Genomic DNA, 26,847 nt, shown 5'->3' with positions numbered 1-26,847 from the left:
CAAAACGCAATAAAAATCCAAAAAGAAAACAAAACTCGAACCTTTCAGCTGGCATCGACAAACTTTTTCTTTAATCTTTCGATCCGGAAGCTCTAAAGTCAAAGAATTTTCCATCTTCTTTCTGAAAATCATGAATAGTTAGAATGAGAGAAGCAAACGAGAGAAAATGAACCTGTAGTTGGCTGCACTGTTCGTGTGCTGGGCTCGCTGGGCTCGCTGTGCTCAGCTCATCTCTCACCCAACTCGGTCCCACGGATGCTTGCTGGCATGACAAACCCAAGAAGAAAATGCGACCAAACAAACTAAACCAAGGATGCCACTTGCAGACTTGCATTATTGACACTGCACGAGTGTACAGCCCAGCGATAAACTCGTACAAACACTTGCAACGCGAGAGGAGAAAACGAGAACATTATTTTGATAGCTAGAGCAAAACAAAGCAGCAGTGAGATCCAAAAGAATGCCGGCAAGAAAAACACGAGGAGAGAAAACGCGGAAGAAGAAAAACTATACACAAAACACTCTAAGCTGTAGAAGCAATAAAGGCTCCAAAAATGGATTCAGCGCAGAGGCGAAATAGAGAAAGAAAAAACAAAGCTAGCAAATCTCCACGAACAGCAGTGGCATGTGGTGGCAAATTAGAAAAAGCAGAGCTGTGCAGAATCGTTGTGAGCTACTGACCTCCTTTTCTTCTTTTCTCTTCTCTTCACACCGCTGCTGGAGGCGGCTTTATGATGTATCTGTAGAGCGCGGTCTTCTTCTTCCTGGACAAAGTGTTATCGACTGAAAGCACGAGATTACCAGGCTCTGGCGACTTGAAAGTGTTGCGGATAGGCTCCTCGAGCGATGTTATCTTTTTCGGTTTCACAACTATCGTGGTGTACCCTCCCTCCTTGCTGGGGACAAACTCGGCACCGTATGTCACGTCCGAGCCTACTAGTGCAAATTCCCAAACCACTGTATCTCCAGCCTGAGGGGAAAATAAAAAGAAGAAAGAGTAGCAAAAAGAAGATTAGTACCTATAACATCCTCGTGATTTTGATCAGCACGCAAGAGCACAGACAAGTTCTTACCCCTGACACTTCAATACTGGCAGTCTTCTTCTCGCCAGCTTTTAGTACCAGCTCTGTCACCGAAGCACTGGCATCTCCTCCAAATTCAGTATCATTAGCTCTGCTCAGACCGCCGTATTGCACAGGAATGTTGTCGGGAGAGATAAATCTGATCAAGGGACAAGAAAAAAGCCAAAAGATTTCGGCGCGTGGGTGAGTAGAGTAAAGAACAGCAAAGAAAACAAACACTATTACTTGAACAAAGAGCTCCCCCCGAACGTGAACTTGCTCTTGGTACGTTGCGTGAAGAAGGGACTGATAAATGCATAGATGGTACTGAAATACCAGGGAGTATTCAAAAGAACCTGGGCCACAGCAAAACAATTAGAAACCAAAAAGTCGAATCGATCGAACACTTACGATTTTCACGACAAGCTCCGGATAGTTGTCCGTTAGAAGTTTAAGAGCCTGGCTCATAAAAAGCCGGACACCTTTCTTCCCCAGTAAAGGAGCGTTCTTCATGTCGACCACCTGTAGCATTGAGGTGACACCCCCTGGATTGAAATTCAAGCTCTGGATTTGCTTCTCCAATAGCTGCACCCTCCACCGCAATGCCTTCTCTGTCTTGGCAGCGTCGCCAAAAACTTTCTGATAGAAATCCTTATCCTGGAACGCTCCAAAGTCATTGTACTGCACGGGATGCCCCTCCTTGTCCACGCCGTGGTTGAAAGCCGACGCCTCAAACTCGGTCCCCAAGTCCTCCTCCAGAATCTTGTCAGCTCCATACCTCTTCCTCCACAGCACACAGTTCTTGAGCATTGCAAACGCGTCCTTCACCTTAAAGTCCCTGGCCCGGAGAAACTTGAGGAAAATCACCTGAGTTCTCGGATCACCCTTGCTTGGCAGCAACGGAACTCCCCACAATTCCAAGTCCTCCGGAGGAGCAGTGTCCTCTTCCACCTGCGTCGTCTCCGTCACTAGCGGAGGAGCCACTATCACGCCATCTTTGGGAGCCTCATCAATTGGAGCTGCCGGAGGAGCTTCTTCAATCTTGGGCTCTTCCGCTTTTGCTTCTGGAGCTCCTCCTTCCACCTCCTCTTTCACTACTGGAGTTTCTTCCGCCTTGGGAGCTTCTTCCACCTTGGGAGTTTCTTCCAGCTTTGGAGTTTCTTCCACCTTTGGAATTGCTTCTGGAGCTTTTACCTCTTCGCTGGTGGGCTCTGGAGCAGCAGCAGCCTCGGACGATGCCGCTGGAGTGGTCGTGGCTTCTTCCTCCTTGGGAGCTTCCGACAGTGGCAGTTCTGGTGCTGCCTCCTCGGGGGCGATCACAGCCACTGCAGCCTCCTGAATCTTCACCTCCAAATCGCCCTCCTTGACATCCTTCTCGATCGTGGTGGCCACAATCACAGCCTCATCCACCTTAGCAATCTCCGTTGTCTCCTTGACGACCTCCACCTTGGGCGGCAACACAAACTCCTTGGCCTTGATCGCCGCCTCTACCTTGTCCGACAATTCATGCAGCGCCTTCTTCTCCGACTCCTTTAGATCTTTCTCGAAGTAGCTCTCCTCCTTGAAAGACGGAAGACTATCATCCACTGGCCCCGGCACCGCCGCTTCTTCTGGCGCTTCCCCCTCTTTCGCTGCCTCCGCTGCAGCTTCGCCATTCCCGGATTCCGACGCTGGCGCTGGCGCTGCTGGAGCTGGAGCTGGAGATGGAGCTGGAGATTCCTCGATCTTGGCCGCCTCTTCTTTCCCTGGCTCCTCGATCTTTTGCTGCGCCTCGTCGGGGAGAGGAGGAGGAGGCGTGGCAGTAGCATCTGCTGCCGCCGGCGTCGCCATTTCCGATGGAGTTATCGCAAATGCCGGGAAGAAAACTTAGCTTGCTCCCCGAAACCCTAGAACCCCCAAAAACACCCAAGGTATATTTTATTAGGGTTTATTGGGCAATAGAATATTCCCGCACAGCTCAGCCAGCTAGCTCCATTCCTTGCTCGGTGCTCTAAGTGTCACAGTCGTGCATCTCTTGTGTGATTGTTTCCAATCACTCACGTAGCTCGCGCATCGCATTACTCACGTAATCCATCAAAGAACGGTTGGTGGTGTGGTCAACGATCTCTCGCCATAAAAAAAAACCAACCTTCTCTTTGAGCAAATCTCCTGTCACTCACAACCATTATATCGAAAACAAAAAGAAACCATTTTTTTTCGTGAGTACGTGAAACTTACCACCAGCAGTGACATGAAATTATAGAGCGCCCCATCCAGACACCTCCCTGACACGAAACATTGATGATCAAACTCGAGGGGCAAAACGAGTGAATCTATCATCGTTTTTTATTTCTCGTTTTTTTCTTTTCGCTGAATGCCGGCTGAGAGAGACCCCTGCGAGACGAGGAAACGCATAAGAACACCTCTTTCTCGCTTAATGAGAGAGCTCTCACCTAAGCGAAACCAGATATCCATCGCTTTCCCTGCCTCCAAAAGTAAAAACCACACACGCACTTGCCATGAGTTTTTGAGTCGGTGTGAATCACGATTCACGCCAGTTTTAGTTTCTGCCAAGACACAAAAACACAAAATCACGGGTTTATAAAGTTAAAAACAAGATAAGCGACACCGATTCAAACAAAAGCGACAGGCATACCTTCGTTTTCATGAGGCCTTGGAGTTTGCTTTTAAATGATCTCGCATCGCGTTCGCACCGGCTGTGACGCCACATACATAAAAGCATCTGAGCTACCAAGTGAGACTGCATATGCATTCAAAGCGTTCACGAACCTGGGGTGTATATATATAAACTTTGTTTTTTCAATTCGTCGATTCCGTAAGTGGTTTCTTCAAGTCGCCTGGATGAACAGATCCCGCGGAATAATCGAGTGTCCTGCAAGACAAGGTACCAAGCGAATGAGCGACGCATTAACCACCTCTGTCAAGTTAAAAAAGAGAGAACTTCACAACGAAACGTCCTTCTCTTACGTGCTACTTTTGTGCTTCCAGGGACACATGTCTATGAAATACTCCAATTTCCTGTACGGCAGCTATATACTTTTCGTTCTCTCCGATGGTTTTAATGGTTTCGTAGTCACAAAGAGCGACCCAGAGCTTAAGCCTGCAACGAATAAATGCTCAGAGAAATGCGGTAGTGGAAGCAAGCTTACCAGCTGTAGAAGTGGAAGTTCTATAGTAGATAGAAATAAAGCAATCGTTGAGTCATGCTTGAACAGACCTTGCAAAGCCGCGATCTCAAACACTGAAACAAGCAGTCCAAAACCAGCGGAAAGTTGAAAGCATCGTTCCTCTCATTAATCGCCCATGATTGCCATGATATATCCTTAACCAGCTCTTCTTGCTTTGAAAGTCAGACAACCATTGGGGCCGGTCGGAAGATCTGAGGCAAGAAACGGTAAAAGTTCTTACCAGAGAACTTGGTTCCTTTTTTTCTTTTCTTTCTGATATCAAAGAGGAGCCAAGCATCCATCGCTTTTGCTGCCTCCAAAAACAAACATAAGATGCTGTAAATTACGTCAGTTTTAGCTTCTGCAGGCAGACATAGAGATATGTTAAACCAACGGCGAGTCAAACAAAACCGACAGGCATACCTTCATTTTCAAGAGGAGCTCCTTCGCCTTGGAGTTTGCCTTCAAATGATCTCGAATCGGCTGTGACGCATAAAAGCATCTGAGCTACCAAGTGACAGCATATGCATTCAAAAATGTCACGAACCTGCAGTATTTTATTCACTGATTCCGTAAGTGCATTCTTCAAGTCGCCTGGATGAACAGATCCCGCGGAATAATCGCTACTCAAGTCCTCCACAGACGTGAATGTCCTGCGAGACAAGTTACCAAGCGAGTGAGCGACGCATCAACCACCTTTGTGTCAGGAAAAAAAATAAAAGAGAACACTTTTTGCGTACTTAGTTCCCTCATCCGAGCGAGGCTTGATTGTTAGCTCTCGGCACCACGGGAAGACGATGAGCTTCGCCAGATCCATGCAGGGATTTTTCTCTAAAACCTTTTCGGCACAGAAGGCTCCGTTGATTTTCTTCTTCACGTCCTTCTGAAATAAGCAGAAACGTGGAGTTTATTATCTAGACTTTATGCCTCTGAATACCGACTGACCTCCTCATCGTCCATAAACAAGCATGAATCTGGGCTGCTCCTTGACATCTCCTTTTGTGCTTCAAGACTCTGCAAACGCTCCAGGCTTGGCAACATAGCTAAATTCTTTGTAAGTGGCAGAAAACGGAAAAACAATAAAAACAAGATACTTACAATTGGAGAGAAACACTGGCCTGCGTTCTTTATCAAAATCATTGCAATAGTTCCCAATCATGTTGATTACATTGTGTTTATCAGCTCCCAGCAAGCAAATGTGAGCCTAAAGAAATAAGGAGTTCCAAACTCGAACGAGTATACACAATCGAGTTAAAAGCTACCTTGGTTAAAAACATGCTTGCGCACTGCATGCATGGGTACAGTAGCTCCGAAGAAGGAATCGTTTCCTCCTCCCAGTTTTCAGATAGTCCCAAGCAACTAGCAAACAAAAACAATACAATACTTCAGAACGCTGAAAATGACTATAGAAATCCAGACCTTAGAACTCGAGGAAGATCACAGCGCCGAGCAACATCCAAGACGAGAGGCCAGTACTCGGCAGTCCTGGGGCCATTGATCACGTCCGAGGCCCAGATAAACTCCACCTGATCGACTTTCATGCCGGCAGCTCTCCACACCTCGATCATATACTCTCCCGCGGCTCTAAGTTTGGTCTTCTCGTTCTTCACACAGTAGCGCTGCTCCGCGACCCAATCGCCAATCCAAATCTTCACGGAGCAGCCGGCATCCACGAGCTGATTGACAATCAGCGTCTTCAAAAGCCCCTGGGGAGAGATTCCACAGCTAAACTCGTGATCGAGTGGCAAACAAATGGAAATTTCTACCTGCGCAATCGGCATTCGCTGCCGCGGCTCGAACGAATCGAAGCAGATCGGGCTGGCCTCGCGACCGACGATCGCGCGCAGCCCGTCCTCGTCATCGCAAGAATGCGCGACACTCCGGATCAAGCGGAAGCGCTCCTCCTCCATCCCCAAAAACCCTAGCAGGCAAAGGTAAAAAGTTTTCTACACATTTTCTACTCGTGTTTGTCTATCGGCGGACATCAAAAGCTGGAGCGCTGTGTCGGAGGCGACGTGGTGAACTTGGCTACTGCCTCTCAAAGAAATTACCACCTCCGGTAAAATTGCTCTGTCACTTCGGTGAACTTCGAGCAGTGGAGTGTTCTCCGTCGCTGGGGGATCATTCACTCTCGAGTGAGCATCGCGCTTGCAAATCGGGCAAAACGATCGTCTCGTCGTGAGCCAGTGATCCACACAAGTTGCGTGGAACTCTGCAAGAGAAAGAAGACGAGCAAAACTTAAGAAGCATGAAAGAAAACCATCCGATCTTACCGTGTTGGCAAGGAAGAACTCGCAGCTTCTCGTCCGCGATATAATCTTCCAAGCAAATCGCACACGTCTCACTGGAGACGCTGTTTTCCCGGTAGATCAGAGTCGGCAGGAGCTTCAAATCTCGGAGGTTCATTCCGAGAGATTCACGTAGGAAGAGAACTCGCGAGCCGATTGTCCTAAGCCTGTATCTCCGGATCAAAAAGAGGAGCAGCGAAGTAACCATGCCGCTCAAAAGTAGCACCAGCGTCGCAGCCAGCAGCGATCGCGCGGAGCTTTCCATGCTGGGAAGAATGTAGCACGTCGTGCCATTGAGATTGTAGTAACTTAGTAGCGTTTCTCCAGCGGCTTTGGAGACGAAAACAGCGGGAATGCGAATTCCCTGCGGATCTCCCGACACTGGAAAAATAAAAGGAAATGGAGAAGGAATGAAATAAAAGAGAGCAATCCCATGAGCAAGCTTACTTGTGACCAGCGAAGGAAAATCTTCAGTGTTGTAAACGATGACCGCGGCATACCCGGCATTTTGCGCGTGAAGCACCTTGTCTTCGAACAAGCACTTCCCTCGAGCAGCAAGAGCGATTGGAAGAAACGAAGTGTTGTTTGAGAATGGAGGACTGCTCATCGGATCGCAGCCATCGTGAACAAATTGCAAAACTCCGGAAAGACCACCTTCCGGAACTCCGGGACCTGAGATCAAAGTCCGTCGTATTTAAGCAATGAATGAAAAAAAACCTCGAAGCAAAAAACGTGGACACAAAAACATAATTTCCTTGCACACAAAAAAGAAAACCTCGATAGGCAAACGCACGAATGGAATTAATCTCTGCGAAAAAAAAATGCACGAGAAAAACCTCACAAAGAACTAAAATTTTAACGATCCGCTCAATCACCAGCAAGCACACCATGAAAAACCAAAAACGTGGATTCCTCGCAGACAAAAACCATTAAGTTCCTTGCAAACACAAAAACATAATCTCGAAAGGAATTCATCCAACAGGGACGAGCTCAATGAGTCTGGAGAAAAACAAATGCACGAGAAAAATCTCCGCTCCAACTAAGAACCAAAGGCGAGCTCAATCACCGACTTAACGCAAACAATGATAGCAAACACACCAACAAAAAGACCAAAAGCGTGGAATCCTCGCAGACAAAAACCATTAAGTTCCTTGCAAACACAAAAAACATCTCGACACAGAGAAAGAGAAAAGCACGAAAGGAATTCATCCAACAATGACGAGCTCAAACAATCTGGGGAAATCAAAAAGAAAGGCACGAGAAAAACCTCCGCTCGAACACAAAGAACCAAGAAATTTAATGATTCTCACAGGCGAGCTCAACCACCGACTTACAAGCCTCTTGACTCATTCCAAGGAGGTAGACAAAAAAACTAGACTTCTCCAAACCGCCAAGCAGAGCAAGAACCCTAATGTCGATCGCTTACCGAAAGCCGCCTCCACGTCCGGGAATGGCAGCGTCTCCTTCCCGGCGGTGATGAGCACGACGAGCGCATTGACCCTTCCCAGCATCAATGTCAACGCGAGCAGCAAGAGCGCGGCTATGGCGATCGAGAACTCCCGCATTGTCACGGACAAGGCGGGGGCGGAGTAGGAGGACGCCTCGGGCATCGCCTTCCCTCGGCGAAGACGATACTTTCAAAATTTTGCAAAAGAGAAATGCCCTTGTATCTTGACCGTTGAATCCGGATAACAATACTAAGATCAAATAAAATCTTTCCCCTGGGTTTGCCGAGATTCGAACATGGGCACTCTGCGCTAGGTCAGAGGAATTTTCGGGATCTTAAGGTTGATTCTTTTTCCAAGGTACATTCTTTGATACTTTGAAATCTTTTTGCCCCTTTAACTCTTACAATGCGCGGCGCCGCGCATTGCTTCACGTGGTCTTAATATTCTCTAGACAAAAACACAACTCGTGAAACACTGATCACCTGGCCACCGCCACCTTTTCTGTGTCTATTGTCCTGTCCGGCCCAACAAATGTCACTCACAAATTTCAAAGGTACTAAATCCAATGTTATAACATTTGGAAGATTACGACAACATATATATCTAGAAACATCTCACCTAGTCTTATTTTCTCACCAACAAGCATTTCTTCGAATCCATACGTGCATGGCTTTTTCTAACCTCAGTATGGAGGTGACGGAACTGGGGATTTGTATACCGGCGCTGGCGAGGAGTAAACCGGCGACGGCGATGGACTCTTGTAAACCGGGGATGGGGAGGAGTAGACCGGGGATGGAGATTTGTAAACCGGGGATGGGGAAGAGTAGACCGGCGATGGAGATTTGTAGACCGGGGATGGGGAGGAGTAGACCGGCGATGGAGATTTGTAAACCGGGGATGGTGAGGAGTAAACCGGAGATGGAGATTTGTAAACCGGGGATGGTGAGGAATAGACTGGCGATGGAGACGGGCTTTTATACACTGGCGATGGCGATGAATACACTGGCGACGGTGATGAATACACTGGCGATGGCGAGGGTGATTTATAGACCGGGGATGGAGCCGGGATCACAACTGGAGCTGGGGACGAGTAAACTGGGCTGGGTGACGGACTCTTGTAGACTGGTGACGGGGATGAGTAGACTGGCGAAGGGCTCTTGTACACTGGTGACGGGGAGGAATACACCGGCGACGGGCTCTTGTAGACTGGTGACGGGGAGGAATACACCGGCGATGGGCTCTTGTAGACTGGTGACGGGGAGGAATACACCGGCGATGGGCTCTTGTACACTGGTGACGGGGACGAGTACACAGGCGACGGGCTCTTGTAGACTGGTGACGGGGACGAGTATACCGGAGACGGGCTCTTGTAAACTGGTGAAGGAGACGAGTACACCGGTGACGGGCTCTTGTAAACTGGTGAAGGAGACGAGTACACCGGTGACGGGCTCTTGTAGACCGGGGATGGCGAGGAATATACTGGCGATGGAGATGGGCTCTTGTAGACTGGAGATGGCGATGAATATACCGGCGATGGGCTCTTGTAGACTGGAGATGGAGATTTGTAAACGGGAGATGGTGAAGAATACACCGGCGATGGGCTCTTGTAGACTGGTGACGGGCTCTTGTACACCGGCGATGGCGAGGAATACACCGGCGAGGGAGACGGGCTCTTGTACACCGGGGATGGCGAGGAATATACCGGCGAGGGAGACGGACTCTTGTAGACTGGGGATGGCGAAGTTACCGGCGCGTCGTAGTAAGTTGCGGGGCGGACTTCGGACAGCCGGCGAGACGTGGGCGAGAATTTGGTGCAGAAATCCAGCGGCTGCTCGGGCCTGAAGCTGAAGGGCCCCGTGTACTTGATCCGCGATTGGGTAGTGCCGAGACTATTCCCGCCCAGCTGAATGAGCTCCTCCTCGGTGTGCGCGGCGATGGCGCAGGCCTCGAGCGGACTGCTAATGACCCTCACGGAGCAAAGCGCGGCGGAGCCGGGCACCGCAACGCTGAAGAATCCCGCGGCGTTCGTGGTGGCCTCAATGGCGGAGGAGCGATCTTTGCAGTCGACGGCAACTCTGGCACCTACATTGCACAGAAGAGCAGAGATTTAGAGCCCGGGAGATCATACGTGATGAAATATACTACCTTGGAGGAAAGAGCCGAACTTCGTGAAGCGGCCCTCGATGCATTGGTCGCAAAAGACTCTCCCTGCGATGGTGGTCGAGAGCTCATCGGCCGCGAAGGTCGTGAGTAGCATCGAGGCCAAGAGCACCGCCATCGCTGCTATTGCCTTGGAGCCCATGATCGAAAACTTAAACTTGCAGAGATCTTCCTCAAGAACAACAAGTCTAAGAAACAGATGAAGGAGCGGAGAGATCCCAAACACACACAGAGAAAGAAGGGAATGAAAGCTTGCTGTGGGCTTTCGTTCACTCCTCCTCCTGCCACAATGTAGCACAGGTTTTCGAAGAACAAGCAAACCTGTGAGCTCATTAAATACACGTCCAAGACACAGCACAGGCCTTTACCAGAGGGTAAAAAAAATTCTTTCTCATTTAACCTTCTTTACTTCGTCCCCCCGGCGGGTAACTTCGCGGTTGCTTGCCAGACGCGTTTCTCACCTCTCCAACCAAAAAAACTCGAAACTCTCGGGATTGGATCGAATTCAAGGAGCAGGGAATCGGCGTCGAATCTTGGGCGAATCTACGACTAAAACACACATCGCTACGCGTCGGAAAGTTAAATGCGCAGTGCTGCCTGGCACATAGCTGGTCTGGTCTGCCTGGACTCACATATAACGGGAATAAAAACACAGGGCTCGCCCTTTTTGATCAAAACTCCACGGTTTTGATTTCATACAAGCTTTGACATTCCGATGCACACAATTTGATAAGTTCTTTAAGCTCTTTTGCCCTTTTGACCCTTGCCACGGCTGGCGGTGCCAGTGACAACATGGTAACTTCGCGGTAGTAGCATAATCCACCGTGATTTGGTAAACTTCTTGGAGGTGTTTCAAAGCTTTGGAGGTCGTGAGTGATCACGATCGTGAAAGGAACGCCCGTCGATCGATCGAGAGAGAGATGATCGTGATATTCGATCGACTGTGCGGATCTCCAGTGGAGTAAATGCGGGTGGTAAGAATTGCCGCCAGCTCACTCGCACACACACACACATCTCGCTCATGACCGTCTCGTAGCGTCGGGTAGTTTTTTTCTTTTTTTTTTCTACCTCTTTTTTTGGGTGAGATCACTGAAACACCCGTGAGAAGCTCTGCAGACTGCAACAGGGAAGTGTGTGTTTCGTTGTCGTAAATCTTTACCTAGGTATGATTATATCTGACGCAAATCAAGGTTTGGGAAGTTCATCATATTTGTACGCCGACACTGCATTCAAGGCTCTGCAAAACTCTAAATTCCACCACCTTTGCAAAGTTTGCATGCATCGGCGGTGGCAGCAAAGTCATCATATTCTGCAATTCCACCTTTTGCATGAAAGTTTTCTGGAAGGTGGTAGAATCCTCGGTCTAGGGCAGAGCGTCTTCCTCTTCCCCCCACTTGAGGGTGGCGGATTCCATCCCTTTGGCTTTGTCTTTGACAAACCAGTCGCAGATAATTCCCGCGTTGAGGCTCTCCATCGATCGCCCTTCTTGTTTGGCTATCACCTTGAGCAAATTCAACGAAGAAACCTTGCAAAACATGATAGGCCCAGTCATGGAAGGTAGAGAGGATGAAAGATCGCGAGATTTTCCCTCGCCAAGAACGCGCGCAGGGAGGAGAAAGGGAGAATTTACCGTGAGGCGAGCGAGGAAGCGCTCGTGAATGCCCAGCCCCGACATTTCGATCAATCCGGCCTCTTCCGCGGACAGGAAAGTCTCGGGATTGTTAGCTGCCGCCGGCGCCTTGCTCAATCTGGTAGAGCGAATGCCGCGGGGATTCGAGAGCTTGAAGCGATTGCTGGAGATTGGCAGCGATTGGAGCGAGCGGGAAATCGCGGACTCCATGTGGCGAAGAACCCTAAAAATGCCACCATAGCTGCTGGGATTTTGGATAACGCGATGGCGCGGGCGGGAGTGGCAGTGCCGGATTTCGCCGCAGCTCCAACTCCATTTCCTCCTCGATTTCCTCCTCCTGGTGAGATCGTCCCGTCGTAGCTTCCTGCATTGCGATTTCCACTGATGGATGATTGGATTTCAGGAATCCCTTCGGTTGTTCGTGTCGGGGCGATCCAGCAGCGATCCAGCAAGCGCTATTGCGGCGTCTGCAAGGCGAGCGAGAAGGATCAACAAGGTTCGGTTGCTCCCTCCTCCTAGTGTTCTTCGTGTGAGATTTTTTGGTGTTGGAACAATTCTAGATAAAAAAATCGAGGAGTCGAGAAAATTCCAGCTCCAGGCAACCGAGGTTCTAGCGGAGATTCTCAAGTCGGCCGAGAAAGAGAAGCGAGCGGAAGAACTCGTGGACAACTTAAACGAGGAGTTCTTCTACATTGCATCAACATATCTATCGATGGTATGATCAAAGTTTTTCCTTTCACTCGCCATGGCTTCATAGTTTTCTCCATTCTTTCTCGCAGGCAAAGAAAGAAGCCAATGTAGAAGTGGTAAATCAAGTCGAGAATGCCTTGAAAGCAGCCATGGCAGCCAAGGACAAGACACTACGCCCGGAGATCCGGCTCTTCAACAAAGTTAAGCAAAGTTTCTCGATTTCTTAAACTTTCTCTCGACCGAGCGAGCATTGTTCCGAGGATTAAACCTCTCCTTTCTTCGCTGTCACAGCTTCTAAGGGACAACAGCTCGGCCGAGCGGCAGCAAACTATCTCCGAGAACCACGCATACCTCCACGAAGGCAGCTATTTCTTCGAGCTGCTCGATCGAATGACCAAGGACGTCGAGTCCCAGAAGAGCTCTCCCGATCGAACCAAGCTCGTCAGCCAGCTCCAGATCATCCGCAAGCAAACCAGAGACGTGGCCAAGATGCTCAAGCGAGCTTCACCATCCAAGAACTAAAGGACGAAGAACAAAGCTACGAGAGAGAAACTCATCGGGGCCGTTGGATGGATCCTCGCTCTGGAATGCCACTAACTGACCCGGAAGCTTTCTCTTTAATTTTTGCAAGCTTTGAGAGCGCCAACTTTTCGAAAACTTGTTGTAGCGGCAAAGGGTGGTGGAAAGAATGCGACTTAAAGCTGAGCTCTCGCTCTCCTTTGATATATCAAATTCCTATGGTGTTTCTAGAAGGTCGGGTTTTGATTGATTTCTATAATGTCCTGGCGCGTGCAAACTATTCTGATCGATCGATCGATTAGAGAGGATAGCACAAAAACAATGGTTGCACAGAACCATCAATACCAAATCAATCAATCATACACTGGATGGGATTTTTTTCCCTTGATATACTCCCACGCTTGACGACGATCTACTTGCGAAGAAGAAGAGGACAAACAAAACCACAGCTCCAAGCTTGAGTAGCGCCAAAAGCTTGTAGGATCTTTTCCTCGTAGCCTTTTGGAAGATGCAAACAAATAAAATCAACCAAGAGATCACTCTTGATCTCTTAGATTTTGGATAGATCTCTCTGATGATCGAGGCGAGCAAGAGTATGTGTCCTCGCGATCCCGCGCGCGCGCGTGAGATGGAATGCACCCCTCTTCTTCCTCCCCGGCATTTTGTCTGCATGAGAATTGGAGAAAGCTCTGCTAAAGGCTCGTCTCTCCCTCGCGCGCGCGCGCTACCTGTTGTGGAGTGGGTTTGGACCCGTGGGTGCCAGCCGCTTGGACGCACCAAAGACCGACGAGGCGGGATCGATCGGTGGCGGGATGCGCAGCGCATTGGACAGCGGAGCCCCGCTCGACTTGCGCGCGCCGGAATTGGGCGAGGGAGAATTCGCGGGCAAACGAGGAATGCGAGCGGCGGAAGCGGCGAGAATCAGCGCGAGCGCGAGGAAGAGGAGAATAGCTGCATTGGGAGGGCGAGGAACCATCTTCCACTCTCTTAATTTCGGCCAATTTGGTGGATCGAGGGGGAGAGAAGAGACAAAGAGAAAGTGAGAGAGTGAGAGGGGGGAGGGGAGGCGATCGCTCTCCAAAACATAACAAAGCCAAAAGCTTCTTTCTTTCTGGAATTCTTCTTTCCTCCACAAGCAAAGCACAAGGACACTGGAAAAACAAATGCTTAGGCTACCTTCGTTAGAAGAAGAAAAGCCTTCGTTTTAACGGAGGAGGAGAAGTGTGATTGATTGAAACATGACTGTCAGTGGTGTCTTCGTGAGTGCTGATTCGAGTCATTGAGTATGGTGATTGATTAGGCAAAACATTGGAGCCAGCATATTCGCGGGCGCATCTTTCCTGTGTTATCGCGCCGACGCGTGATGAGCAATGCGACCGACCGCTTCCATAGCTGCATGCTTTCGCTTTAAACTAAACCAAGCCCAGCTTTAAAAAAAAAACTTCTTGACCCTGTCACTCCAGTTTGCTTAAGTCAAATCGCTTTGATTGGATCTCTGGCACGCTTTGCAATGCAACAATAACATCAAAAACTTCTCGCTGGGAGTGGGAGTTTCTTCGCTTAAAAACTATAGAGTTTGATCCAAGCCTGAAAAGCCCCCACACACACACACAGGGAGAGAGAGATAAAATATATGGAACAAAGCTCGCTAGTGGTGAGTGGGGTCTGCGCTTGTCCGTGGCCTTTTTGGGCGACCGGGGAATCGCTGGCGAGCTTGGAAGATTCGCTGGTTTTGACTTAACAAGCATTTTCTTTCCATGAGTTTATCGAAAGGCATCACCTCTAATGGCGGCAAGCGAATTATCCCTGTCAAGTTAGAGGGGACGAGCATCTCAGAGATGGTTACCTCTCAAAGCCAGATCTTTCTTCTTCCTTTTTTTAACGACTTTGTCAATATGCTTTGTCCATCCAGACTCTAGCCATTAACTTGCGTGAGGTCCTCGTCTGTGTGTCTACAGTGTGTCTCTCTCTCTGTGTTTGAGTGTGTGAATCAATCAGCGATGCGGCAGCTTATAAGTACATCTGGTGTAACAACAGCTCGGCTTTTCGGAAAAGTGGAGGTCTACAAGTCCCCTCCCTGTCTGCTGTCTCTGATAAGGACGGAAGATCAAGTCAAGCTACAGCTCAAACAAAAACAAAGGAAAGGAAAAGCAGAAAAGCAACACACGTACCTTCCAGTAATGCGTAAACGGTGTTGCGGGAGATTTTCGCTGTTTGGTGTTACCCAAGAGCTCTCTCCCAGCGAAAGGATGATCACGTTGTTGGCCGAGTCATCGTCGACATGCCTCGTCCTTGGAAATGCGAGCCAGGCAACGCAACTGGTAGTTCTTCCACTGCAACCAGTCTTAGTAGAGAGCACGAGAAGCAAGGAAATACAAACAGAAAAGTGAGGGCATTATCACTGTACCGGTGTCTTCTTCCAGCGTCAAAGCACTGTCGCCTCCTCCACCATCCGTATCGGTACCGGCGACACCAATGCACGTGTACACGCTTTTCTCGTCGAGCCCCAAGAACTTGTACGCATTGTAGACGTCATCGATTGTGGCCAGCTCGTAGAGGTAAGCGAGGTCTCTGATGCAGCTGACGTTCTGAAAGAAATAATACGAGAAAGATGAGATGTCATCTAAATAAAATATCATTTGCTGCTTTTCTTACCTTTCTACCAACACTCGGAGCTTGCAAATGCGTGATCAGCCCCAGCCAGTACTTGTTATCCTTGCAATCCGATTCGTGTCTCATCATCAAAATCCTCTTCGCCTGGAATTAGCTTGTGAGCCTGTGCACGACCCAAGGAAAAATTGCCTTACTCTGTCTAATTCACGTTGAGTGATTTGATTCGAGTGGAGTCCCTTCAAAACGTTTATCGAGGCTTCAACAGCACGTTGGATCTGGACAGCAGTTCAACAGGAATGATCAGGTGTGTACATAACGAGCACGGAAATCAAAACCTTGGTCGGTGTCGAAGTCACGGAAATCACAAACCAGCCACCTTTCAAACGGTCGAACAGACGGAACTCAAACGATACGTCGTAAGTCAGTCCAAGAGCGTCTCTGACATTGGTAAACAACCTGCAACACAAGAGCTGCTGTGAGTGACTGCGGCTGGAAAGAAGGACGATACCTGGCATTTATGATTTCGGCCAACAACGTCATAGCAACAGATCCATAAAGCGGGTGTCGAGGCCTTTTCCAAAACGATCCAGTCTCCCCGGGCTTTTGTATCACTTCAACACCCGGGGGAGCCAAAGCACGGGCTTGTTGTTCTGGATCCAAAGAGCTCTTTGACAATGGTTCAGAAAAGAACGGAATTACCTGTTAAGTTCTTCGGGACGGGTTCCACAAGAACGTTGAGATCGAGACCATCTACTGTATAGCCCCATCGATTTGGTGCTGGCCCAGCGACGTAAGCGCATGCCCTTTCATCAGTGTCCTTCAAAAAGAGCTGATAAGAAACAAAGCACGGCTTAGGCACGTCATTCTACAGAAAGTACAGGAAATATAGCACAGACCTTTTGATTGCAGACTTCAGGTTTAGGAGACGGATTGATAACAACTGGCTTCTCTTTGGCTTCGATTTCTTTCCTCGCAGGCACGTCCTTTTCTGGCGCAACTGTCCCCAGATAATCCAATATACATGTTTCGATGTCATGCTCTGAGAAATCCCCAACGATGCATAGCTGTTTCACAAAACAATTTAAGTCTTTGCGGGAAAGATACAGGCCACTTACCTCCATATTGCCCGTCACCAGTTGCTTCATCACGGCTTCTCTTACAACTGGCAGTGTCAACTTCTCGATGGCTGAGGGATTAGGCTCGAGCAATCTCTCGTCTCCATCAAACATCGCACACATAAGTTTGTAAGCCGTTGCTCGCTCTAGGCTCTTAGGCATAGCCCGGAAATGCGACATGTACAATTGCTTTGCCCTGTCCAAAGCGTCCTCTAGCCAAACATTCCGCTGCACAGAAAGAAAACTTTTCATGTCTCAAACGGAAAAACCTGTTACAACGTACTGTTACCTCCATGACAAGATGAAGAAGTTGGAACGCTGCTTTCATTCCTCCATCACGCATTGTAAAATGGAAGTCCATGCACATGAACTCCTCGTCCGCCTCTAACACGCAATTTATGAGTTTAGTAACGCAGAACAACTCCACCTGTATAATCAACACCAAGGCGTGTTAATATATCCGGATGTCGTCTATAGCAATACATGCCTGTTCTCTTGAATATCCACCCACGACACCGCCTTCACTGAAGGTTCGAACGCCGACTGCAACAGCTCCACTTGCATCTGAAGTTTCACGAGCTCTACCGCCTGCGACAACTAATCTCATCACACCACCTTTAGCCTCGTTCTGAGTAATCTGTTGCAATGGTGGTGTTAAACGGCTTACGCCTTGAAATCAAGCAAAAAAATACCTTGTAATTGACACGCATTCCATTTGATAGCCGTCGCATGACAATCCCTGTCTGCTCGTTGACGATCTTCAAAAGTGTTCCACCATCTGTAACGGGAACGAAGCATGGCTTTCTTTGCATTTTAAGCGTCGATAGCTCTGCAGCTGATACCAGCTCGTCCGGGACATCAAACTGCAAAACAAACAAGCGACGTGTTGACTAATTTACTGGAGATGATCAAGATACATTACCTCTGCTTCAGGTGCCAATGGCTCACTTAAACCGGATTTGATAGATTCCACAATTTCATCCGGGGTTATTTTAAACTCAATGTCCCCTCGGCCATTTTCGTGTAGCGACTTCGGAACACAGGCCACAATTGCAGCAGGTACAGGTGCATTTGAATCTCCAAAGTCTGCAACATATTGGAGCATGGACTTCGCCGTGGCATGCACCTGGACGAAACACGAGTGAGAAACAAAATTAGAGGAGAGAAGTCTTACGTCTTCAAGAGTCACGCTATCAGCCACAGCGAGCAGCGCTTCATAACCCTGCTGTTGATCCATAACAGTATGTCCAACTGCATCACTTTCCATGATAAAGTCCAGATTGTCAATTGATGGAACGCTGTCAATCATGGCTGCCAAATGTTCACTGTCTTTTAGAAGAGCATTCAAATATCTTGCCAGCTCTCCTTTAGTGACTCCGTGCTCTTTTAATCTGCTAATCTGTAGGAAAATGTGTTAGTATGTTAGATTCCTCTACTGCACAATGAACAAGACCTCCTGGACAGCAACTTTGAGCGCTCCGGACCAATCCTTCGGTTCCGCAGTGACGGCAAGAGTAGTAACAGTGCATCCTTCTCGTCCAGAATCGCTATGATCCAGCTCTATACTGATGAAAGGTGGATTGGCACTCTGATTCAATACAACCAGTAAGCTCGATTCGTCAAAAATTGCTACTTCAAACCTTGTAGCGTGTACTAATTCGAAATTGGTATGTGGACAAGACAATTCTTCTCATCAATACGTCGCGTATATCCGAATAAGTTTGGACTCTTTGGATGGGTGTCTGCGAAATCATACACAAGCCGTTACTTCTCGCGTGGAAAGATACTGATGAGAGTCCATACCTTACAGAAAAGGTTCAGCGAGAAATTCTGAAGAAGTTCGTGCTGAAAGATGTATGGCACTTTGTTTTCTCCGCTTATCCCTGGTAAAGACCAGCTGTGTTTAACAGGAGGTCTTATTGCATGCCTTTCCTTTCTTGTCGGCGCTGATAAGAATGAAACAGGAGGAGGATCAACGGCTGTTGGGCCTGCCAATCCTTTTTGAAGTTTCGGTAGTTGTTGTGAAGCGGATGCTAGAATATTAGCTAGCGGACTAGCCAGGTTCGCATGATGCAATCCAGCAGGAGTTGAGCCAAATTGCGCCTTCAAATGCGAATGCCCTCATTGTCAGCTTATAAAAATATGAACTTCATCAACTGACCTCAATCAACTCTATAGTTCGTCCCACACTGCCAATGTCGCCAACTATGAACAAGGTTGCATTCGCAGGGAAGTACCACCTATCATGAAACGCTTTGATTGTTTCAACATCCCATTGTTTGATTTGTTCCTCCAAACCAATGGGAAACCTGTAGCCCAGTAGATTTTCCGAGTGCAGTTGTTGCAAAAGCTGCAATAGCAGCATAAGACAAAAAGAAATGCATGCCTAATCGCACTATACCTGGCAGTCTACTCGGTATTCGATTGTATTCATCATTTGTAACTCTGAAAGAACGGCACTTCTTTCTTTCTCGATTCGTGAAGCCAGAAATTTTGGTTTGAAAGCAATCTGTACGACAAAAGATTAAAAAAAAGCGGATATAGAATACAGATTGCGAACCTCGTGTAGAGCATCAAGCACAAGAGGAAGAAGGGGTTCGTTGGTTCCCTGTGCGGTCACAGGTGAATGAACATGAAACACTGTGTGGTGGAAATCGGTGTACGCATTAGAACGGGCACCAGTTCCCAGAAGCTTTTCACGCTTTTTACTTCCCAGAAATGTAACGTGTTCAATCATATGCGCTATGCCTTGCTCGTGCTCTTCTTCATCCACAGACCCGACATGCATTTCCATATGAGCTTCAAATCTGGAAAAACGAGTTCCAATCACTTATAAAGAAGCTAGAGAGGATATCATACCGGTTTGGAGGTACTTTGTTCGGCAGAATGACATAGCGCAGGCCGTTGTCCAACTGTCCCCGGTGTAGCTTTGGGTGTGAAGGAAGCATATTTTTCAAATGATCTTCTATACCGAGCATTCCATTCGTGCTACTTTCGTCACCCTCGCTGTCCTTCTCCGAAACCTTCTCATCATTCAACCATTTCAAGCTTGTCGCTTGAGGTTCCGTCGGTCCGACTGATGCTCGTGCAACTGCCTGCATTCCTCGCGTCAGTAACACACAGGACAGAAGTGGAAAAAGAAAAAGGTCCGAAGCGTACCGAAGTTGATACTTGTGGACGATTGAGCAATGGGACTCTGGGACTGGCAGGACATTGCATCCAACTCAAGCCGCGGCTTCTCAATCTGGCCTGGAAACTACTTGTAGTTGTGGTAGACGACGAACAACAGCACGAGGAAAGACGTTGTTCATGGCTGCCTTTGGAACGATCCAAAAATCTTCTTCCATGGAAGGAACTATCGTGCAACACACCGCCTTCTAATCTGCTGGCACACACGCAGCAATGTTTGAATCCAAAAACTAGAGCAAGAAAATCCCAGACCTGAATTTGGAGGCCAAAATCCGCGACTTTAATCTGTTCTTCCGGCGTTGCTCGTCGTGATTGCTGATAGAGAGCGCAACGCAGCCACTGGGACCGACTAACGAGCACGATCTCTTGCCGCTAATCTGGTCTCGACTCGGTGTACACTGTGCCGGAGGAGCTGGAATGGCAATCCGCGAGATGCCACAGTGAGCAGCCATGCCTGGAATCGCAAATCCAACCACCGGCGCCTACAAGGTCATCATCCCCTGCATGCTCCAAAAGTCAATTTCTCGGCCGAGAATCACTCGAGAAATGCCCGCGCGCCGCCACATACCTCAGCGAAGCGCGGCGCCGCTCAATCACCGCCATCACACCCAACCCAAGCTCAACCCTAACCCGCCATAGAAATATTTGATATTTTGCATTGGATTGATGGTCCAAGAAGTCCCAGCGACAATAGGCGGCGGAGGAACGAAATCTTCGGCGCCTGCGAAGGGAAGACGAAGAAGAAGATGATAGAGCTAGAAACGCGATCGATCTGATCGCGCCACGAGCAGAATCACTCAACCCAATCGTCGTGCGAGAAGGAACGAAATGGCGATCTTCGTCCAAGCTGTTCAAAGAATGATGAGAGCTGTAGTTCTCAACACTCAAAGATGAAAATGGAATGTTTATGAGTGTGCTCTTGTTGTAACTTTCATGAGAAAGAGCTCGCAGTCTGTACTCGAAGTGAGATTTCGAGATCATCGTGCTCCAATAAATCTCCTGTGAGAAAAATGGAATTGAACCGAGAACGATAAAATCATACTCTACCTCGAGTTATAAAGTTCCAGGAACGTCCCGCAATCAGCTTGTGTATTATTTCCTTTCAATTGGCGGCAAAGCTATATTCCCATCGTAGGAGTGAAGCAATCACTGTGGAGGATTTTTGATGTCACTTCCCAGTGAAAGATCTTGTGCTGAGAACAAGCGTCGCTCCAAGCAGCTCACAACCATCTTGTTGCGATCAAGAACAACGTCCTCCTCATCAAGAAAGAGCTCGCAGAATGCTCAATGCAGAGTGGAGCTTGATGCGAAAGCCATATTCCCGACGTAGGAGTGAAGCAATCACTGCGGAGGACAACAAGCCTCCACATTAAACTGATTAGTCAAGTAAAAACTGAGAATCACTCACTAGGCCCATAGAACTTGTTCTTGCAAAGGACATTGTTCTTGATCGCAACAAGATGGTTGTGAGCTTGCTAGGAGCTACGTTTGTTCTCAGCAGAAGATCTTTCACTGGAAAGTGGTAGAGATAATTGGATTATGGTGATCTACAAGCCCAGCATGGCTGAATCATAGATACGAATGTCACAAAGCTCATGGCAGCTGACCAACACACGCACCTTGATGTTGTAGTGACTTGCAGCTTTTCCCCCTCATGATTGAAAAATTGGAACACCTTCTAGTGAGTCCATCTAGCAAGAGATGAGCCTCCAAATTAAACCAATTCACCACAACTGTCAAGCCGGTGGAAGATCAACACCCACCAAGAACATTCTAATACACTAGAAAACAGGCAACCTAAGGTGAGTTATTTAGTGCTTAAAACGGTCCAGCGCACTCCAAGGACCCAGAGCTCACAAGGCCAAGAAACCTCCTGCAATCCTAGTACCAGCTTCTGGTATGGGTAGCTCTCCAACATTTCCTGCGGTACAACAAAGTAGAAGCGCTTGAGGTTGTACCTCTTGATAAGCTCATCAATGTACTTGGCGCTGGCTTGGTGGCAATCGTTGATGGTAACCTGAAGGGCATGGCCATCACCTAATAGAATAATTGAATCGAATAGCGGATTATTTCGAGCGTCAGGCTTGAAGTAACCCCTAGACTTGGGGTCAATCTCGTCCAAGCTTTTGAAGGTCTGAAACTTCCCCTGGCAGTTAAACCGGACCGCTTCCTGTTCCTCTGCAGCCACTTCCTCGTCAACCTCGTCTTCTGGCTCCACTTCGTCTTCCATGTCCTGTTTGTCCTCGATCACTGGCCACTCTTCCATTTCGTAGTCAGCATCTTTCAGCCTCTGGATAAGCGCAGCTTTCCTCTCTCTTACAGGCAGATCCCTCCGTCTCAAAAAACTTCGAAGCTCCTCAATCGAAATTGGCTTGTGCAAGCGCCGTGCTTGGAAGACGTGGTTTCCAAAAGCGTCCGAGCGAAAAAGCTGATGCACCAAATGCTCAAACCTCTTGCCCACGAGAATCCTTTCGTCCTTGATACCCTGATTCTGTCTTATATACTCTATAGCCCGTTGTGTAGCTTCTTCCTCTTCAAGCAACGAAAGTTGCTCCTCCACGTATTGAGATGCAAACACTACCATGGTGTCCTTCAAATCTGTACTGACCACCTTCAAATGAAGAATGAAACTACTTACGTCCTTCTCATGCAACATGCTCCCAATCCTGTACATGATCCGGGCTTTGTCTTTCGCGGTGTTTAAGGCTCGAGCAAACCTGCAGATGTAGTTCGGGTTGTTGTGCCTCACCAAGACAGAGCGCACCGAGCCGCCAAACTTTTGGTAACGCTCCCTAACTGCTGCTTCGGAGCAGTCCCCGTGCCCGGCCAGTGGCGCAGCGAGCAACAATTCACACAGGTCCCACAGGGGCATGTAGAATGTGACCAGGTCCGTATCTTTCTCGAACTGCCACATACAGTCCTTCGAATCCTTCGTGGACATGAAGAAAATAACGTGCGCCTTATTCTGAACCATTCGCAGTGTTGCTTCCGGACCGTTTACCAGAAAAACAGTGTCTTTTGTAATTCGACGGTCGAAGTCCCCGGTCTTTCCCTGCAGCAGCTCATTTGCCCTGAAGTAATAACTTGTACCTGGGCCATGCTTGGACCCCTGCTCCCATATAATAGTCCAATTCGAAAACACAGGATCCATCCGCAGCTTGTAAAACAAGTAGAAGCCAAAAACCGTCTTGCCAGTGCCTGGAGTACCTTTAACTTGCATGTGCTTTCCAGAATCCTTGAGCATCGTGAGCGCAGCTTGAGCGAGAAATATGTAAACCTTCCGGATCATAATGATCGAGATTTGGGAATCCATAAAAGTGATCCCCTCTGGAAGAGTTAACGTCGTCAAGCTGACAGTCCTCGAATCTTGAATCATTCTCGCTGCATTCCTTGTTTCTTCCCGCTTGAAATCGGTTGTCACCGCGGCCGTGACGAGCTCGGTGCGCATTTTCCTTGTCACTACTGCGAGTTTCGCCTCCCTGACTCTCTCCCACAGAGGCCGCAGGTCATATACCACTGCAAGTGGAAGAAAATATCAGGCCATGAGAAGAAGCAATCGAAACAAAGCGGGCAATTTCTACGAGGGCCAAAGTAAAGCACAAAGCAAGAAGTGCCCACCTGATGGAGGAGGAACAGGCGCTGGAACAGAACAAAATTTATCAGAAGCGAGGGAAGAACAACATACATCCAAGCACGAGGCAAGCAGCTTACTCAGGTCACGATATCATAAGAGTCACAACAGGCCAGGCAAACTCCTGGAGCAAAGGACACACGTCTCGTAACACCAAGACCACAAAATTGCGAAAACCACACCCAGGGAGGCAACGGCACAAAATTGCGAAAACCATGCATGAGAGCGGACAGTAAGCTCATTGACCCGAGAATCCTCCAACTCAACAAGAGCAGGCAAACACCACTTGGATCCAAAGCACACAAACAACAAAAGGGCACCTGGCGCAGCCTCAAGTGTTGGTCCAGCCTGAAGTGTAGGCACTGTAACAGAAACAAATTAGTCAAGGTGCAAAATGGAAGACATAGCAGCAGCAGTAACACATTTACAGCCAGGAAGAAAACAGGAAGTGTAGCCGCCATAGAACCAAGATCACCCTTCAGTTCAGCTCAAGAACAAACCTAGTTCGTAGACGTATTGGCCGCCTCCCACACTCTCGTCCAAAACTGCATACCCATCAGCATCTAGAAGACACCCACGCCCATAGGCGTCCCGCAGATAATCCAACACCCTTGGACGCTTGAATTTCCGCTCGCCCAGAACCACGCCATCGGTAGACTTCACGGTAACGCAGACCGCCATGTTTCGTTTAGTCACTTTTAGGGTTCAGGGTAAAGCACCTTGAGATTCTAACTTCGAGGTATTCTTCATTGCACACGTTTGATGATTTCGTTTGTCATTCGGTGGCTGAACTCTTCCACCCTTCCTTCCACAGAGCACACAACACCAGGGACCACCACCGACCTCAACGTCTTTGCTGAAAGTATATAGGTTTTGTGGCTGAGAGGTGATAGACTTCCTGGTCTTGCGGAGATGAAGTTGTCGGCACCCTCTTTGGCGATGGTTTGGGCGGCGACGTCCTCCTCGCGTGCTCCCGGTGAGGTGGCGGGGGCGGTGGCGTCATAGTCAGAGATCAAGCTTACCAGAGAAAGTCGCAGTATTTCAGCTCTTACGCATTAGACAATTGCATGGATTGTTTGTTAAAATATTTGATTCATATTAAATAAATGTATTATTGTGTAAATCATTTCACCTTTACTAGGAGCAGATCCTTGATAAGGTCAGATCGCCACCCAGCCGTAGCTTGAGGGACAATGCTTTCGCACTAAGGTTTCTTGAATCGTTGCGAAAAAGCCTTACGACAGCTGTGCGAAGAAGGCAAGGCAGCCGCATCCATCCTTCACCACTAGCAATTCTCACTCTTCCCTGCTACTCTTTGGGAAAATCAGGTAACAACTTCATACCTTTTTCACGTTTTGTATGCTTTGAGTGAATAAATGATGAATTAGACACAGATAAATGATAGAGTTTTCATCTCCAGCAACGATTAAATCCGGCAACAACGTTTTGCATCAGTATAGTCACTTTTTTCTCATACAACAATCACCTATTATCTAATTTACTACTTGAAATAGTTCGTCTGCAACCCAAATTCTCGAAGCGGAGCTTGAGTTTTCCAAGACATCGCACAGAAACGTTTTCTCCTGGAACATACTGATTACCGGGCTTTTGCGAGCGCGGTTAATCGAGGACCCACAGCTCACAAGGCCAAGAAAGTTTATGATAAAAACTTTTGATACGGATAGTCTATACGGCACAACAAAGTAGAATCCTTTAATGTTGTAGGTCTTGATGATATCCTGAAGATACTGCCTGTTAATGGTAACCAAAACTTCATTAGTCCATAATATAATAAGAGAATAAAAAGCGAATCATTTTTGAGATCTCTTAAGTTGCACCAATCCCTGTTCCTCTTCAACCTCGCTGATCTCTGGCTCTACTTCCTCTTTAGCCTCATCTTCCATTTTCTCTCGTTCACTGGCCTCTGTCATGTCGTACTGTCCCTTGAAATTAGCATCTTTAAGCCTTTGGATAAGTTCCACTTACAGGCAGTTTCCTGCATCTCAAAGATCACGACATCAAGCAGGAAAGGGTTCTAGTGGGCAAGAGGTTTGAGCATGTGGTGCGTCGGGATATTTTTGTTGGAGTACGACGCTTGTGCAAGCCAATTTCGACTGAGACATGTGAGGTGCTTCGACCCTCATGCTGTCCTTATAATCTGCACTGACCACCTTCACATGAAGAATGAAAGCACTTACGAATTGCCCCGGCATTATGTTCAGAATCGAGTACATGATCCGCGCTCTGTTTCTCACAGTCTGTAAGGCTTGATCAAACCAGTTGGCGTACATCGTATTCTCGTACTGAACCAAGACAGAGCGCACTGAGGCCCCAAACCTTTGGTAACGCTCCATGACTGCGCCGTCGCTGCAATCCCCGTGCCCGGCAAGTGGCGCAGCGAGCAACAATTCACACAAGTCCCACAGAGGCATGGCGAATCTGATCACATGCGTCTCTTTGACGAAGTGCCACAGACAACCATCTAGATCCGGGGACATAAAAAAATAACGTTCGCCTTGTTGTGATCCATTCGCCGTCTACACCGGCATGTAGAATGTGACAATGGACGTCTCTTTGATGAAGTGCCACAGCGAGCCTTTTCTATCCGTGCACGTAAACAAGACAACATTCGCCCAATTCTGAACTGTACCGTCGACCAGAAAAACAGTAGTTTCTGTAATGTAGCGGTCGAAGTCCCCGGTCTTTCCCTGCGCCCTGAAGTAATAACTTGCACCAAGCTTGCCACCTTCCTCCCATATAATACTCCTGTCCGAAAACGCAGGATCCATCCGCAGCCTGTACTGTCTTGCCAATGACCAGCATATGCTCGTGCTTCCAGGATCGAGAGCGCGGCTTCAGTGAGAACTATGTAAGCCTTCCGGATTACAATGGTCGAGATATCGGCAAAGACGGGCTGACGACGTTAACTCTTCCAGAGGGAGTCTCGAATCTTGAATCACTCTCATTGTTTTCCTTGCTTCTTCCCGCTTCAACTTGATTGACACCGCAGCCGTGACGAGCTCGGTGGGCACTTCCCTGCTCACTTGTCCCAGTTTTGCCTCGCGGATGTTCTCCCACAAAAGCCTTTTCTTCCACAGGATTGGCAGGTCACCTAAAACATAGAAACACAACCAAATAAGAGCGAGACAACATAGCAATAGCTTACTCTTAAGCTGCAGCTCTTTCACTACTCCTGCAAAAGAATAAGAAATTCTTTGTATCATCGTCATGGTCAAATCTCCGTTGCTGGGCAAGGAATATCCACTAAAGCATGTTCAGCATATTCCAAAAATATACTTTCACTAGGATATTCTTGGAATATACTCCAATTTAAAC

The 26,847-nt window shown here is 48.1% G+C and overlaps 7 protein-coding genes across 10 annotated transcripts; 1 reads left to right on the top strand and 6 right to left on the bottom strand.

Moving 5' to 3' along the window:
* Nucleotides 1-24: 24 nt before the first annotated feature.
* LOC9659502 (patellin-6) lies at nucleotides 25-4,561 on the bottom strand. Of its 4 annotated transcripts, none has more exons than XM_024674166.1 (11): nucleotides 4,211-4,561; nucleotides 4,029-4,161; nucleotides 3,831-3,933; nucleotides 3,697-3,757; nucleotides 3,494-3,607; nucleotides 3,279-3,434; nucleotides 1,473-3,209; nucleotides 1,308-1,417; nucleotides 1,074-1,221; nucleotides 173-970; nucleotides 25-121 (listed from the first exon to the last, which is right to left on the bottom strand). In XM_024674166.1, exons 7-10 carry the CDS (start codon nucleotides 2,889-2,891, stop codon nucleotides 707-709), a joined length of 1,941 nt encoding a protein of 646 aa, XP_024529934.1. In that variant the 5' UTR covers nucleotides 2,892-3,209; nucleotides 3,279-3,434; nucleotides 3,494-3,607; nucleotides 3,697-3,757; nucleotides 3,831-3,933; nucleotides 4,029-4,161; nucleotides 4,211-4,561; the 3' UTR covers nucleotides 25-121; nucleotides 173-706. The 4 variants fall into 4 exon arrangements, with proteins under 4 accessions (XP_024529934.1, XP_024529935.1, XP_024529933.1 ...); XM_024674167.1 differs by having other exon boundaries at nucleotides 4,279-4,561; XM_024674165.1 differs by having other exon boundaries at nucleotides 3,697-3,783; nucleotides 4,029-4,561.
* Nucleotides 4,562-6,155: 1,594 nt separating this feature from the next.
* Nucleotides 6,156-8,173, bottom strand: LOC9660293 (receptor homology region, transmembrane domain- and RING domain-containing protein 2). The gene is made up of 4 exons (XM_002969226.2): nucleotides 7,943-8,173; nucleotides 6,964-7,188; nucleotides 6,502-6,897; nucleotides 6,156-6,440 (listed from the first exon to the last, which is right to left on the bottom strand). Exons 1-4 carry the CDS (start codon nucleotides 8,124-8,126, stop codon nucleotides 6,175-6,177), a joined length of 1,071 nt encoding a protein of 356 aa, XP_002969272.2. The 5' UTR covers nucleotides 8,127-8,173; the 3' UTR covers nucleotides 6,156-6,174.
* Nucleotides 8,174-8,436: 263 nt separating this feature from the next.
* On the bottom strand, nucleotides 8,437-10,434 carry LOC112346180 (extensin-2-like). Its single transcript, XM_024674481.1, has 2 exons — nucleotides 10,110-10,434; nucleotides 8,437-10,046 (listed from the first exon to the last, which is right to left on the bottom strand). The coding sequence occupies exons 1-2, from the start codon at nucleotides 10,264-10,266 to the stop codon at nucleotides 8,647-8,649; spliced, it is 1,557 nt and encodes a 518-aa protein (XP_024530249.1). The 5' UTR covers nucleotides 10,267-10,434; the 3' UTR covers nucleotides 8,437-8,646.
* An 881-nt stretch (nucleotides 10,435-11,315) lies between these two features.
* On the bottom strand, nucleotides 11,316-11,964 carry LOC9660292. The gene is made up of 2 exons (XM_002969225.2): nucleotides 11,755-11,964; nucleotides 11,316-11,649 (listed from the first exon to the last, which is right to left on the bottom strand). Exons 1-2 carry the CDS (start codon nucleotides 11,962-11,964, stop codon nucleotides 11,488-11,490), a joined length of 372 nt encoding a protein of 123 aa, XP_002969271.2. The 3' UTR covers nucleotides 11,316-11,487.
* A 50-nt stretch (nucleotides 11,965-12,014) lies between these two features.
* On the top strand, nucleotides 12,015-13,677 carry LOC9659499. The gene is made up of 5 exons (XM_024674237.1): nucleotides 12,015-12,094; nucleotides 12,158-12,250; nucleotides 12,315-12,469; nucleotides 12,534-12,645; nucleotides 12,736-13,677. The coding sequence occupies exons 1-5, from the start codon at nucleotides 12,019-12,021 to the stop codon at nucleotides 13,263-13,265; spliced, it is 966 nt and encodes a 321-aa protein (XP_024530005.1). The 5' UTR covers nucleotides 12,015-12,018; the 3' UTR covers nucleotides 13,266-13,677.
* A 1,016-nt stretch (nucleotides 13,678-14,693) lies between these two features.
* Nucleotides 14,694-20,521, bottom strand: LOC9659498 (stromal processing peptidase, chloroplastic). The gene is made up of 25 exons (XM_024674236.1): nucleotides 20,449-20,521; nucleotides 20,133-20,380; nucleotides 19,851-20,073; nucleotides 19,551-19,786; nucleotides 19,252-19,498; nucleotides 19,093-19,200; nucleotides 18,853-19,041; nucleotides 18,495-18,794; nucleotides 18,332-18,433; nucleotides 18,145-18,279; nucleotides 17,866-18,090; nucleotides 17,614-17,817; nucleotides 17,384-17,554; nucleotides 17,179-17,328; nucleotides 16,981-17,118; nucleotides 16,692-16,919; nucleotides 16,473-16,640; nucleotides 16,276-16,405; nucleotides 16,085-16,226; nucleotides 15,912-16,032; nucleotides 15,771-15,851; nucleotides 15,619-15,720; nucleotides 15,371-15,551; nucleotides 15,135-15,296; nucleotides 14,694-15,053 (listed from the first exon to the last, which is right to left on the bottom strand). Exons 2-24 carry the CDS (start codon nucleotides 20,330-20,332, stop codon nucleotides 15,217-15,219), a joined length of 3,861 nt encoding a protein of 1,286 aa, XP_024530004.1. The 5' UTR covers nucleotides 20,333-20,380; nucleotides 20,449-20,521; the 3' UTR covers nucleotides 14,694-15,053; nucleotides 15,135-15,216.
* A 5,563-nt stretch (nucleotides 20,522-26,084) lies between these two features.
* On the bottom strand, nucleotides 26,085-26,847 carry LOC112346128. Its single transcript, XM_024674298.1, has 2 exons — nucleotides 26,678-26,847; nucleotides 26,085-26,623 (listed from the first exon to the last, which is right to left on the bottom strand). Exons 1-2 carry the CDS (start codon nucleotides 26,739-26,741, stop codon nucleotides 26,367-26,369), a joined length of 321 nt encoding a protein of 106 aa, XP_024530066.1. The 5' UTR covers nucleotides 26,742-26,847; the 3' UTR covers nucleotides 26,085-26,366.

The sequence above is a fragment of the Selaginella moellendorffii genome, unplaced genomic scaffold, assembly GCF_000143415.4.
Source record: "Selaginella moellendorffii unplaced genomic scaffold, v1.0 SELMOscaffold_12, whole genome shotgun sequence".
Taxonomy (NCBI): domain Eukaryota; kingdom Viridiplantae; phylum Streptophyta; class Lycopodiopsida; order Selaginellales; family Selaginellaceae; genus Selaginella; species Selaginella moellendorffii.
The sequence above is the reverse complement of the archived record's forward strand: the minus strand, read 5'-3'. Positions and strand labels throughout refer to the sequence as shown.

Excerpts from the sequence above, each read along its gene's own strand:
- LOC9659502 (XM_024674165.1), bottom strand. The coding sequence starts at position 2,891 with ATGGCGACGCCGGCGGCAGCAGATGCTACTGCCACGCCTCCTCCTCCT. Across the intron at positions 1,222-1,307 it reads GGGGGGAGCTCTTTGTTCAA|ATTTATCTCTCCCGACAACA; the intron begins GTAATAGTGTTT and ends TCCCTTGATCAG. Across the intron at positions 971-1,073 it reads CCAGTATTGAAGTGTCAGGG|GCTGGAGATACAGTGGTTTG; the intron begins GTAAGAACTTGT and ends TTTTCCCCTCAG.
- LOC9660293 (XM_002969226.2), bottom strand. The coding sequence starts at position 8,126 with ATGCCCGAGGCGTCCTCCTACTCCGCCCCCGCCTTGTCCGTGACAATG. Across the intron at positions 7,189-7,942 it reads GGACGTGGAGGCGGCTTTCG|GTCCCGGAGTTCCGGAAGGT; the intron begins GTAAGCGATCGA and ends CTTTGATCTCAG. Across the intron at positions 6,441-6,501 it reads AGTTCTTCCTTGCCAACACG|AGTTCCACGCAACTTGTGTG; the intron begins GTAAGATCGGAT and ends TTTCTCTTGCAG.
- LOC112346180 (XM_024674481.1), bottom strand. The coding sequence starts at position 10,266 with ATGGGCTCCAAGGCAATAGCAGCGATGGCGGTGCTCTTGGCCTCGATG. Across the intron at positions 10,047-10,109 it reads GTTCGGCTCTTTCCTCCAAG|GTGCCAGAGTTGCCGTCGAC; the intron begins GTAGTATATTTC and ends TGTGCAATGTAG.
- LOC9660292 (XM_002969225.2), bottom strand. The coding sequence starts at position 11,964 with ATGGAGTCCGCGATTTCCCGCTCGCTCCAATCGCTGCCAATCTCCAGC. Across the intron at positions 11,650-11,754 it reads GCTTCCTCGCTCGCCTCACG|GTTTCTTCGTTGAATTTGCT; the intron begins GTAAATTCTCCC and ends ATGTTTTGCAAG.
- LOC9659499 (XM_024674237.1), top strand. The coding sequence starts at position 12,019 with ATGGCGCGGGCGGGAGTGGCAGTGCCGGATTTCGCCGCAGCTCCAACT. Across the intron at positions 12,251-12,314 it reads GAGCGAGAAGGATCAACAAG|ATAAAAAAATCGAGGAGTCG; the intron begins GTTCGGTTGCTC and ends GAACAATTCTAG. Across the intron at positions 12,470-12,533 it reads CATCAACATATCTATCGATG|GCAAAGAAAGAAGCCAATGT; the intron begins GTATGATCAAAG and ends TCTTTCTCGCAG.
- LOC9659498 (XM_024674236.1), bottom strand. The coding sequence starts at position 20,332 with ATGGCTGCTCACTGTGGCATCTCGCGGATTGCCATTCCAGCTCCTCCG. Across the intron at positions 20,074-20,132 it reads ATTTTGGCCTCCAAATTCAG|ATTAGAAGGCGGTGTGTTGC; the intron begins GTCTGGGATTTT and ends GTGTGCCAGCAG. Across the intron at positions 17,555-17,613 it reads CATTGGCACCTGAAGCAGAG|TTTGATGTCCCGGACGAGCT; the intron begins GTAATGTATCTT and ends TTTGTTTTGCAG.
- LOC112346128 (XM_024674298.1), bottom strand. The coding sequence starts at position 26,741 with ATGACGATGATACAAAGAATTTCTTATTCTTTTGCAGGAGTAGTGAAA. Across the intron at positions 26,624-26,677 it reads GAAAGAGCTGCAGCTTAAGA|GTGACCTGCCAATCCTGTGG; the intron begins GTAAGCTATTGC and ends TCTATGTTTTAG.